The sequence below is a fragment of the Pan troglodytes genome, chromosome 1 (assembly GCF_028858775.2).
Source record: "Pan troglodytes isolate AG18354 chromosome 1, NHGRI_mPanTro3-v2.0_pri, whole genome shotgun sequence".
Taxonomy (NCBI): Eukaryota; Metazoa; Chordata; class Mammalia; order Primates; family Hominidae; genus Pan; species Pan troglodytes.
In genome coordinates, this window is record NC_072398.2 from 69,008,289 (window position 1) to 69,022,226 (window position 13,938).

The 13,938-nt window shown below is 38.4% G+C and overlaps 1 protein-coding gene across 16 annotated transcripts in view; it reads right to left on the reverse strand.

Moving 5' to 3' along the window:
• Positions 1-236: 236 nt before the first annotated feature.
• The window catches only part of CEP350 (centrosomal protein 350), a 159,586-nt gene continuing 145,884 nt past the window's right edge, over positions 237-13,938 (reverse strand). For 14 of the 16 annotated variants that reach the window (XM_054656347.2, XM_054656344.2, XM_009439208.5 and 11 more), the window contains one exon: positions 237-4,118. In XM_054656347.2, coding sequence (XP_054512322.1) covers positions 3,954-4,118 — 165 coding nt within the window. In that variant the 3' untranslated portion in view covers positions 237-3,953. The remainder of the gene's footprint in view (positions 4,119-13,938) is intronic. The other 2 variants (XM_054656351.2, XM_009439205.4) reach the window with 1 other exon arrangement.

A 13,938-nucleotide genomic window follows, 5' to 3' on the forward strand; every position in this document is an offset into this window, starting at 1 on the left:
CAAAGTTGCTCAGTGGCTATCTGCTGAATCAATGAGTGTGGGAGCAAAGCCCAGGCTGCTCAAATGTATGTGCTGATGGCATTTATGTGCAGGTAAATAGCTCTTATCCACAGCTTACCTGATTCTACTGTCCAAGCATCAGCACCCTATGACTAAATAAGCAATCAGATGTATTTTATGGGGACTAATTTTCTGAAGTTGGCTCAGGAGGGAAAAAATGGAGACCTGACATGAAATTAATTTATAAATCAGTTTATTTACAGATTTTATCTTTCTTAAAGTACATTTCAGTTAACAAATCTATTTACACAGGTATACATGGGAATTCATCCCAGTTATTTTACAGATCGTACTTACAAACCACACCCTTAAGTGTTCGGTGCAAAATTGCACTGGATGTGACTATTGGCTGAAAATGGCCTGATGACCAGGCTATTTACACGCACACAGTAAACGGGTTTATTTTTTCATGTCTGCACAGTACAGTACACACAAGGAGGCTGAACCTCCCAGAGAATGCTTTGCAATGTGTTTGCCAAGAAGGCTTTGCAAAGTCCAGAAGGAAAAGCTATTAAACATAGGTTAATTAAAATGACAGTACCTCCTTTACATCAGTTTACATTTTTTCTTCACATTTTTATAATACAAAGATATTTTATTGAATTGCTGCACAACCAGTTGAAGATGATTTGTAAACATGTAAATTCCTACAATTTGCATTAAATGTCATTGTAGTTTCTATAATTTGCTCTTTGAATTAATGTTTTATTCACTAGTATTCTTAAGGTAGTAAAAGGAAGGTGTAAGTTTGTATTTCTTGCAGAAAAGTTATGAGTCTCTAATGCTGTGCTACAGAAATTCTTTTGCGAGTACACACTTTATTCAAGTATTGCAAAAAGCTAAGGCCACTTTTTTTTCAAGACAAGAAAGTGAACAGAATTGTTTTTATCAATAGGCCACAACACTCTTATGAGCAATGAAATCTCTTTTGAAAGATAATTTCTCAGAGACCTGTAGTCACAGAAGGAATTTTCTTTTCTTTTAGGTAAAAGAAAAAGAAATTACCTTCCTTATTAACTACGTTTGAGCTCTCCCCACTTTTCCCTATGGTAAAAATTCCTGTGTAGACCTGAAGAGGGAATCTATACCCTGTACTTGTTTAACCCAGAGTTAACTACCCTGGATAGCACAAATTGTTTCGGACTCAGAAGTAAATCTGAAGCCTGTATGTTGGTTTACTGCTAAATTCTGATAGTGCTATTCTAAAAGATATTACTGCTGATGCAAAGATATTTTTCTTAGAGGAATTATGAAGGAAGAGTGAAAGAGGATGAGGGTGTAGGGAGAAGGAACAAAGATTAGAAAGAGGGAATATTTAGGTTCTTGATTAAGAGGCAGAGCTGATTTAAAAGATACCAATATGGAACGAGTGGCTGGGTATCCACATCTATCTTTCTTAATCCTAAGAATAAAGCCATTTCAATTAGATCCAAATAGTTAATAAGAAATCTGCTAATTATGGATTCTTTTTTTTTTTTTTTTTTTTGCTACCAAACTACAGATAACCATTTCTAGAAAAGAATAAGACTGATCCATTTCTGCCTCTCATGTGGAGCCTAGGATTCTTCAGATAGTAAAGACAGTTGAAGTCTGTCAGGACAGCTACTGCCACATTCTTGGCAGCATTTCTTACCAGATTGCTGATTCCATGACTTGTATTTTTTTTTTCTTTTTCTGGAGTCATAATTTCAGAAAGAGTAAAGATAAACTTTCTTATTAAAAACTGGTTTTAGGTCCAAATAATGAAGATGTAGAAAAACAACCTACAGTCCCATTATAACATTTTGAAATTCATTTATAAAAAATTTACAGCAGCTGTAAAGTTTCAGTATCGTAAGGACAACGTGATCCTACAAACAGCCAAAGGATGTAGACAAGATGTTTTTCTGTCTTCCAAATAACACAAACTGAAAAGAAAAGCCTTTGCTTTTCCTTGGCCACATAAAACTAGTATTTCCACACTACTGGTTAATAACCCCAAGAAACCTTTGCTTCTCTTAGTCAATTTGCTCATTATGGCTACAAGACTACAGCTCAACATCACAAGCCCAGAAGAAATGCTGGTAAGACATCAATCTGAGCATTTCCCGAGACCCAATCACAACATTTCAGTGCTTTCCTTATTTGTCAAGAGCTATCATACCAGTCATTGTGCAAAATGCAAATATTCCAATGATTATTTCAGTACATTTCTTAAACGACAAGATGAAACCCAAGAGGAATGGGAGTGTGCATAGTGAAATATTTAAGATGCAAAGGCAAGTTTGGAGGGAAGATGCAGAAATAAACGAACGTGCACACTTAAAGATTATACCATCTTTGGGGTTTTTCTAATATACTTTGAAGCTACAACATTCCAGGATATTTGTAAATATGAATCCAGTAGATGTCTTGTATCATGCTTCTAACCAGGACCTTCAATATTAAGGCATTTACATTCACGCCTAAGAGTATCCACATTCTTCTAGATTACTTGAAGAGGGACAGGACTGATGAACAGAAACCAGTCAAGAAGGCAGGGTACTGAGGTCCCAGGAGAGCATCTCTTATGCTCTAATGTAGCAGCTGGAGTCTATAGATTTTTTTTCAGATGCAGGTAATAGTTGTGAGAAGCAATGCTGCAAGAGAGGCAGAGTTAAATTGTACAGTGTTTTTAAATCATTTTATCCCACTGCTGCTACTGCAGGTGATCTGGAAAAGCCCATCTTCGTTTCACTGAATTAAAATGACTTCTTCAATATGTGTATTGGTTTGTTAAAACCACAGGTTCCTGTGCAAAGACTATGAACCATAGAAGCTTCAAGATGGAGGTTTAACTATTACAAGATGAATCTTTCACTTCTGAATAGGGACACACATTTTCAACTTAATAATTTATCTTAAAATAAATTAAAAAATGTTCCATAGCGCAAAACAAGCACACAAACAATAGACAATATCTTTTTGTCTTTGGTGCACACACTCATTTCCTAAATCATTCAAGTAACAGCATCTCTGACTTCTTGGGGAAAGATGGGAGTTGAAGGTTTGCAGGCCAAAATGAATTATTTCCACTTTGCCATGCCTGGATGCCTGAGATGGTCCTGAGTATCTGTGATTCTGGGAGCAGCTGGTAGAGATTCAGAACGAGTAAGAAAAGTGCAGGAGTAAACCAAGGGGTAAAAGAACCAGCCCTGCATTGGTCCTTTGAGCCCAGTCTTCAGTAGGGGCATTTCTTTGTTTTCATGCCCACACAGAGAACACTAAACATAATGCAGAGGTTTAAAATTCTTTAGATGGTGCTCAGAAAGCAAGGCTACCACTTATTCCTGTTAGCCTGACAGTCCACTTGGTGCTGCTCAACTACAATAATGGAAGAAAATGGTCTTCAAAAAGAAATGAAATAAACTCCAGAATGTGAAGTTGGCAGACATTATTAAGCTTGCCTATTTTAGAAGTGGTTAAGGGTTTAATACTGTTTAGAGACTATAATGTCCATTTATGACTTCCATGGTATAGACCAGAATTACATTTCAAAAGTGATGTGATGCATTTATCTATACCTCTCTCACTTGACTTCAGACTCAAAGAAGTGATACCCTAGTCTAAACTCAGAGGTAAGTCAGGTGTTTCTGGCCCTCTGAGACCTAGTAGGGGTGTTAGCAAAAGGTGTAGGATTACACTGTGCAACCCTGCCCACTGAAAATAACCCATTAATCCAGTGGATAGTCTCGAAAGGCAAAGGCTGTAATACCAGGTGTACCACATTGTCCTATGAACTCCATACTGGTAGTCTTTAAGAATAAGTACAAGGTCCAGAAGCACTCTTGCTATGATGGCAATGGGTGTACATCAGGAGGCAGAAAGGCCCAGGACTCACATTAGCACTCAGCGTTCGATTTATTTGCAAGATGTCACACAAGTAGCATTCTCCCCTGCTTTTCACTGATCTGATTCAGAACATCAATAGTATCTTTGATCAGGGTCTCAAAGATCCCGTCGGCTAGCTGCATTTTCACACACAACTCATCCTCATCATAGTTCACCCACTGTGCCTCCTCCTCATGGAGCTCCTGAACCTAGGATTTAGAAGACAATAAGGTTAGAAAATTCCTGTCATACAAAAGCTAGAAAATATAATTGCTGACTTTGTAGTCCTATCCATAGGAATACAGCCCAAGGAAATAAACCAGAGAAAAAAGATAATTCATATGATATCAATACCCCTTTTAAAATTGCAAAAAGTTGAAAAAACCTCAATTGCCAAATATCAAAATGACTTCAAAAATAACATTTGACAATATTCGAGTATTTCATATATATTAAAGATTACCAGTACGTTGTCAATGTCAATGTAAGGGAATATGTATTCCATAAGGAATTCCATAACATAAGAGAATAAGGAATTTAATGGGAGGAAAACACAAAATATTAGACAGAAATGTTCCTCTACTTACAATGGAGTTATGTCCAATAAATTCGCAGTAAATTGAAAATATCATTAAGTCAAAAATGCAGTGAATACACCTAACTTACTGAACATATAGCTTAGCCTAGTCCATCTGAAACATGCTCAGAGCATGTATATTGGTCTACAGTCGGGCAGAATCATCTGCATCACAGTCCACAGGAGAGTATCGGTGTTTACCCTCATGATGGTATGGCTGACTGCAAGCTGTGGCTCACTGCTGCTGCCCCCATACCACTTATCACTGGCCCAGGAAAAGATCCAAATTCAAAAATCGAAGTACTGTTTCTACTGAATGTGTGTTGCTTTCATACCATCGTGATGTTGAAAAACAGTAAGTCGAACCCTCATTAAGTAGGGGACATCTGTATATGGATTTACAATTATAAAATGCATATATCGAAAGACAATACTGAATGTGACTCTGGGGTATTATAATAAATGAATAACACTTGTTATAAATAAATTTAACCTTAGGGTATTTTTCAAATGTAATATTGCTGAAGTTTATTTTAAAGTCACTGTTATATTAATACAATACTATTTTTGCATTTTAGGATTCTTATTAGGTAAATAAAAACTAATCAAGTAGAAATAACCTCCCCAGATTTATTGCTTGTTTATAATACATGGGAAAAAAACCTACTTTATTCTAAAAGAAACGCATTAGATTGGCTGGGTGCGGTGGCTCACGCCTGTAATCCTAGCACTTCAGGAGGCCTAGGCGGGTGGATCACCTGAGGTCAGAAGTTGGAGATCAGCCTGGCCAACATGGCGAAACCCCATCTCTACTAAAAATACAAAATCTGCCAGGCATGGTGGCACGCGCCTGTAGTCCCAGCTACTAGGGAGGCTGAGGCAGGAGAATCGCTTGAACCCAGGGGGCGGAGGTTGCAGTGGGCCAAGATTGCGCCACTTCACTGTAGCCTGGGCGACAGAGTGAAACTCTGTCTAAAAAACAAACAAACAAACAAAAAAAACACATTAGATTTGCTATACAAAATGACATTGTGAATGGGATGGAGGCCAGATAAGGAAGTGAACCCTGATCTCAAGTTACAAATTCAGCAAAGTTAATTGCAGTGACAGGGGTCTCTAACTAGAAGTCTTACTTGGCAAAAAAGCCAAGTGACAACATGCTCCTGGCTTGCCCTGATCATAGTTTCATCTTTAAAAAAGCAGAGAAAGTGGGCCGAGCGCGGTGGCTCAAGCCTGTAATCCTAGCACTTTGGGAGGTGGAGGCGGGTGGATCACGAGGTCAGGAGTTCAAGACCACCCTGACCAATGCGGTGAAACCCTGTTTCTACTAAAAATACAAAAATTAGCCGGGTGTGGTTGTGTGCACCTGTAATCGCAGCTACTCAGAGAGGCTGAGGCAGGAGAATCGCTTGAACCCGGGAGGCGGAGGTTGCAGTGAGCCAAGATTGCGCCACTGCACCCAGCCTAGGCGACAGAGTGACTCCATCTCAAAAAAAAAAAAAAAGAGAAAGTGAAGAGGGGAACTTGTACTCTGGTTTGCCTTATAAGGAAACGAGAAGACCCTAGCAAAAAAGAGACTACATCATCCTGAAGCTTGAGAGAGTAAGAGAGGGGAAGAACAGTATTGTCCAACATATATCCTTGGCTGGAGTTGACAAATATGTAACAGGGTGGCTGCCACATTCTTTCTCTTTTAGAAAGGTTGTTTGGAGGATATGTAAACATTTATTCCTCTGTTCCCTAATGTACCACCAAAAAGGGTTCTATGGCCAAATAAAGTTTTGGAGAACTCCCTCTGGGAGAGTTACATTGTACTTAAGCCTATGAGACAGAAGCCCACCAGTAAAGAAACTTGTTTAACTCAGCGTTTCCTATATTTATTTGACCACAGAATCATGGGTATCTATGAAATACTTGTCAACCTACCATGGAATTGGTGTTCCTCTCTTATGAAGGATGCTATAATAAACAGCCTAATATAAGACTTCTTGAACTTGTGCTGAGGGATGGTCTAGGTGTGTGCACAAAAAATTTCACATCCCCAATGAATTTGTTATTCAAAGTTGCGCAGCTTTCCTTTCTATAACAGTTCTTTTAGTCCCCCACCCCGCCCCACTTTTTTATTGAGACAGGGTCTCACTCTGTCACCCAGGCTGGAGTGCAGTGGCGCGATCTCAGCTCACTGTAACCTCCACCTCCCGGGCTCAAGCTATCTAGCCTGCCTTGGCCTTCCAAAGTGCTGGGATTACAGGCATGAGCCATGCTTCCCAGCCTCTCTTGGCCTGTAATATTAAATCTGTTCTTTGAGCAATTTCCTCCACAATAACAAAATTTAGGAAATGCTAAGGAAATCTTTTGTGCACTTGCAGTAGAAATATATGCTCATGACATTTTTTATTCTCTCTCTCGGTGTAACCTCAATGCAGCCCCCACTGAAATGTAAGATTTCAGTGTTGGCAAAAGCTTTGTTCCCACTTAAGAACAGGAACTATTTCTCTGTCAGTCAGTAAGAACATGAACTTTTCCATTTCTCTTTGGCCTTTAGAGCTCAGAGCCCAATTTGGATCTTCAACTATAACAACTGGGGGATCTCATAGCCTGCAAATTTGCCTCTATTTTTTTTCCTTCTGATCTTCAGAGTCTATTATATTCTATGACTCATTTCCCCGATCCTGCTCCTGAAGATATATGTATGTATATGTAAAAATTAATACATTTAAAATATAAACAGCTTAATTAATTACATCTAAAAGACTAACAGTTTTTTGTTTTGTTTTGTTTTTTTGGGAGCAGAGGAGGGGACAGGGTATTAGGCTGGTGGAATAGAGAAATGTAGTAAATAGAATGTGGCCCAATTTCAGCAAGCAGATGCCAGGGTCTTTCACTGTATCCTTGTGAACAAGTTGGGAAAAAAGAGACAGGTTAGGTGGATTTACACTTGTTTGAGACGGGAGTCTCGCTCTGTCACCCAGGCTGGAGTGCAGTGGTGCCATCTCGGCTCACTGCAACCTCCACCTCCCGGGTTCAAGTGATCCTCCTGCCTCAGTCTCCCGAGTAGCTGGGATTACAGGCATGCGCCACTATGCCCGGCTAATTTTTGTATTTTCAGAGAGATGGGGTTTCGCCATGTTGGCCAGGCTGGTCTCAAACTCCTGACCTCAGGTGATCCATCTGCCCCGGCCTCCCAAAGTGCTAGGATTAGGTGAGCCACCGTGCCTGGCTAATTTACACTTTTTTGATTAAAGGACAGCTCTCAACCTGGAAGGGAGTTTCTGCCTCAAAGACTCGGAGTTTTTCCTCTGTGCTCCCATTCTATCTTCTTCATATTCCATTACAGCAATTATCATGCTAAATTATATACTGTGTATCTGTTTTCCCACTAGGCTGTGAGCTCTTAAAGGGCCGTTTCTTTTTATTTATGATTCCCTCATGACTAGGACAGTGCAAATAGAAGGTGCTATATAAATATATGGCATATAGAATAGATAAGTTTTGTGAATGCTGAAAGGCTGTCTTTAGCTCTACTTCATTGTTTTTAGCAATGACCTAGATGAAGGCAGGTACATCAATTTTAGAAATGACACGAAGCTGGGAAATATAATAATTATGTTCAAAGAAAGAATCAAGAAATGTGGTGGTAGCCTGGAACAATGGGCCACATTTAACAAGATGAAGGAATAAATAAGGTTCTGTAATAGGGTCCAAAAAAAATCACTACAAAAGCACAGGTTGAGCACAGGTTGGTCTTGGGGTTTTCCTCAGCTCCTGTAAGTACTATAAGTAAGATACAGGTTAAAAAAAAAAAATCATAAACTGTACTAATCAAAATGTACTATCTAGAAAAAAATAGGTTGAATGACTACTAATTAAATAATACACGAGGCTGGTCGTGGTGATGCATCCCTATAATCCTAGTGCTTTGGAAGACCGAGGCAGGAGGATCCCTTGAGCCCAGGAGTCCAAGGCTGCAGTGAGCTACCATCATGCCACTGCACTCCAGCCTGGGTGACAGAACAAGACCTTGTATCTAAAAACAAAAACAAAACCATGAAACATTATAAGGCTAACTCTGAGCACTGTATTTAAAGAGGGACACTGACAGAGCTACAGTTGATGTTGAAGGGACTCAAAACTATATCAGACAACAGGAGACAATACTAATGTTTTATAAGGAGAAAAGACTCGGGTCAAACATGATAGCTATTTCAAAAGGGTGTAGAAAAAATTAAAGTTGTTACGTAAAGCCCCAAAGCTGTAGAAGCAAATTGTAATTAATTGTGTGAAAGCCAACTTAGGCTTAATATGAGAAAGACGTAGAGACAGGAGGAACTCAGGAGTGCTGAGTGTCCTTCTCATCAGCTCCCAGGCTATAAAGGAGACTCAATCATTAGCTAGGTGGTCCTACTACAAGATTTGTCATCTTAGGTGCAATTCTACCTACAGTACGGAGATTTTTCAAGGCTACTGTACATAAAGGTTATACAAACGGTGCTCTAATTACTTGCTACTCATTCCACAGCATCTATATTTTGAGAATGTACTGCTAAAAATAGCTCAAATTCTTAGCTAACCTAAGATATAAATTAATCAATGCCTTTGTGAAAGAAAAAGGAGGAGTGAATGAGAACTAGAGGTGAAAGAAAGATTTCTCATTTGGCTAACAGAGGCCTTTATGTCTAAAAAATTATTTGCATTTTATTCACCTCAAATAATGCCTGAAGACACAAATATAGTTAGATTGATCAGGGACATCCTCAGCCCAAGCAACAACTAAAATATACATTTTCTTAAATTGGAAGAAGCAACTGTTTATTATGAAATGTTTAGTAAGATAGTTTATCATGTTACAAATGTTTTAAAAGGGGGTAATTAAGATTTTGATAAAAGAATCACCACAATCAAGTGGGATTTATTGCATACACAATCAATAAATATGATACACCACATTAACAAAATGAAGGCTAAAAATCAGAGGATCATTTAAATAAATGCAGAAAAAGCCTTTGATACCCTTTCATGATAAAAACTCTCAACAGATTGGTATAGAGGAAATAATACCTCAGTAGAAAGGCCATATATGACAAACCCAGAGCTAACATAATTCTCAGAAGTTGTTTTGAACATGTGAAATTTGAGATGTCTAATAGACATCCAAATGGAGATACTGAGTAGGCAAATGGCTATATGCATCTGGAGTCAAGCAAGAGTCCTAGGCTGGAGATATGAATTTGGGAGTGGTGAACATACAGATCGTAGTCAAAGCCATGAGACTGAGAAGGAGTGTAGACAAATAAAGAAGAGGTCCATGGGCGGATTCCAGGAGCATGCCAACGTTTCAAGGTGAGGATGAACCAACAAAGGAGACCAAGGAGCAGCAGCCAGTGAGGGAGCAGAAAGCCAGGTTTCAAGGAAAAGGGAGGGATCAACTGTGTTGAATGCTGCTGATGGGTCAAGTAACACAGGAACTGAGATTTACCACTGGGTTTATTAATCCAAGCAGATTTGGTGGCATGGATGAGGTAAAAGCTTGACTGGAGTTTGGTTTCATGAAAGACAGATTAGGGAGTGTAAAAATGGACATATTAAAGGAGTTTTATTGTAAAGGGAAAATTGGAGGGGGAAGTGATGACAAAAGAGTTATTTTAGCTTTAAAGAAATATGCAGTTGGTATGCTAATGGAAAAGATTCAGTAGAGAAAATGTATAATGCAGGGGAGGTGACGGCCTATGCTTATTATTAGTCCACGTGCTTTTGCCTTCAAGAATGCTGTATCAGGTGGCGGATTAAAACTGCTACACCTGAAATAGCTTTAAGTGCAAGGAAAAAATTACTGTGAATCAATGAAAATAATTATATTAATAATATCTAATATTTTTGAGAGCTCCTTAGACGCCACTTAATACATATTAGATCTTGGTTAATCATCCCAACTCTACGAGGTTGCTACTTTAAAGAGCGGGAGACTGAGAAAGAGAGGTGAGAGAACTCACCCAAAATCACATTGTTAATAAGTGGTAAAGACAAGACTGGACACTTACAAGCTGTTTGATTCCAGAGACCTTGCTCTTAACTGCTTATGCCATTCTCTCCATTTATAAAAGAATCCCCATGAGAGAACTTTGGGGTTTATTACATGCAAAAATACTGAAGGAGGCTCAGGAAGATTCAGAAACTTTTAAAACTAGAGATCCTAAGCAAAATTCCCAATAGTCAAAACTCTAGAAAAACAATAAAAAAAATCCATTTTATAGGAAAAGACGACTTCATTTTATCTATAGTATTGGGCTGTCCAAAATATTAACCACTGTCTTCTCCTGCTCTTTTGAACTACAATATCCAAATATTAATTATAGATAAAATTTGAAAAACTCTTGGAATATATCAAAAAACAACAAAAAACAACTCTACAAGAAAACTACAGCTGTCAAGAATCAGTTCCAGCAGAAATGGTAAAGATAATGCCAAAAAAGTCCTCATATAAATATGTAGATGTATTAGATAAAATATAACAAAAATATTTGTATATTTAAAATATATATATTTGTGTATATTTAAAATATATATTTGTATATATTTTGTATATATTTTAAAATATATATTTGTATATATTTTAAAATATATATTTGTATATATTTTAAAATACATATTTGTATATATTTTGTATATATTTTAAAATATATATTTGTATATATTTTGTATATATTTTAAAACATATATTTGTATATATTTTGTATATATTTTAAAACATATATTTGTATATAAAATATAAATTTGTATATTTAAAAATATAACAAAAGAAATTCTGAGAAAGGAGGGAAAATCCTAAGTAACAAATAGTGATTTAAAAGAGAGGCAAGCGCTATGACTACCTAAGGGAGGAGTTAGGAGCCATGGAAAGAGAATTAAGGCCAAAGATGTCTAAAGAAGTTCCATAGAGAATTGGGAAAGCTGGAAGAAGCAATCTTTTAAAAGACAATAGCTGAGAATTTTCCAGAACTGAGTAAAGATATGAATCTATAGATTCAATAAGCACAAGGAGTCTAAAGCAGAATAAAAACAAATCCACATTTAGACATATCCAGAAAAATTACAGAATACACGCACACACACACACAATCTTAAATGGAAAACAGAAAAGACCAATTCCCCATAAAGAACTGTCAGATTTCTCAAAAGCAACAAGAGAGGTCAGAATGATATAAAAGTTAAAAAAGAAATTACTTAAGCAGATAGGGTAAGGAAGTCCTTGGTAAGGTTTTCCTTTTAATGAAAAGCAGCCCCCAAATCATTTTTTTTTTTCTAACGAAGAGCAGCCTGTAAAATCAAGCTGCAGACACAGACAAACAAGCTGGAAGCTTGCACAAGCGAATGCCGGCAATTGTGCCAATAGAAAAAACTACCTGTGGAATAGGCCTGTTCAAAATGGCAGCTCCATCTTCTCTTCTCTTTGCCACATGCACAGTAAGGAGCAGGCAAGATGGCACTGGCCAAGTAGAAAATCTATTTGCATAATAAGATTAGGGTGGGGTGACCAGCCTTCCCCACACACCAGTAAACATCACACCTGGTGGAACCAATCTGTGGGCCCTATGTAAATCAGATACCACCTCTTAAAGCCTGCCTATAAAATCTGCTGCGGTCCACCGCTTTTCCTTTTCCGGAACACCTCTCTTTCATAAAAGAGAGAGCTGCTCTCCTCTCTCATTTCTTCTGCCTATTAAACTTTCCACTCCTTAACCCACTTCATGTATGTGTGTCTGTGTCGTTAATTTTCTCAGCTCGAGACGACGAACCCTGGGTATTCACCGCAGACAATGATGCTGCTTCAAAATTACAATGAGATATCTTCAAACTGCTTAAGTAAAAAGAGCTATCAACTTAAAATTCTATATACAGCTAAAATATAACTCAAAAGTAAGAGCTGAAATAAAGACATTTTAAAGACTGAGAGTTTACATTAAAGGCCTGAAGTTAATGAAATACTAAGTGTGTACTTTAGGTAGATGCAACCGAGCTCAGAATGAAGGAAAAGGATGCAGAAACAATGCACCTATATTATTTTCTATTCTTTTTTATACTTTAAAAATATTTCATAATTAAACATGTAAAAGACTTAGAAAAATAACCAATAATGGGTGAAAAGTGTAACAAAATCATAGAGCAAAATAAGCTCATTCTTTTAGTAAAAACTTAAAACATGGCTAATAATTCCCATAGCCCTTGTTTTAGTCTTGTTAAAATGTGGGGGGTTGGCCAGGTGCGGTGGCTCCCGCCTGTAATCCCAGCACTTTGGGAGGCCGAGACAGGTGGATCACCTGAGGTCAGGAGCTTGAGACCAGCCTGGCCAACATGGTGAAACCCCGTCTCTACTAAAAATACAAAAATTAGCCAGGCATGGTGGCATGCGCCTGTAATCCCAGCTACTCCGGAGACTGAGACAGGAGAATCGCTTGAACGCGGGAGGCGGAGGTTGTAGTCAGCCGAGGTGGTGCCACTGCACTCCAGCCTGGGTAACAAAGCGAGACTCTGTCTCAAAAAAAAAAAAAAAAAAAAAAAAATGTCAAGGATGTTAGGCCTCAGTGGCAGGCCTGCCCTCCTTTCACTCTAATGTTCCCCTACCTTTCTGACTGTGGGTCTTAAGGCCCTCCCATGAGAGGGTCCTACCCAATACCTCGGGGGAAGGAATGCTGATGTCATGAAGCTTTCAGAAAAACCCAAGAGGAAAGAGTTCAGGGAGCTTCTGGATAGCTAAACCTGGAGGTTGCTGGAGGGTGGCAGCCCAGGGAAGGCATGGAAGTTCTGTGCCCCTTTCCCATACTCCACCCTATGCGTCTCTGTATCCTTTGCAATATCCTTCCTAATAAACCAGTAAACCTAAGTAAGTGTTTACTGAGTTCTGTGAGCTACTCCATCAAATTAATTAAACCCAAAGGTGGATCTTGGGAGCCCCAACTTGAAGCTAGTCCATCAGAAGTTCTGGAGGCCTGGACTTGCAACTGGTATGTGTGTGTGGAGGGGGCAGGGGCAGTCTTGGGGACTGAGCACTCACTCTGTGGGATGTGACACTATATCTGGGTAGGGAGTATCAGAACTGATTCAGAGGATACCCAGCTGGTGTCCACTGCTTGGTGTGTGGGGGAAAAGTCCACACACATATGGTCACAGAAGTTTTCTTGTGTGGTGATGATTGTTGTAATGTGAGAGTAGAGGAAGTGGTTTGAGAAAACTTTTACGTGTTATTAAAAAAATTGTTTTAAATCTCAATCCCCCTAAAATGTAAAAACATTAGAATCTGCAAATACAAGGTTTACCAAATCTAATTATGGGAGAGGAGACTAGTTCATTTAGCATTTCTTGTTAATAATTAGCTCAAGAAGCTGACAGTATCATTTTGTTAAAAAAAAAAAAATTAAGAAGAACGAGCTCATGCAAAAAGTTATATAGGTCAGGTC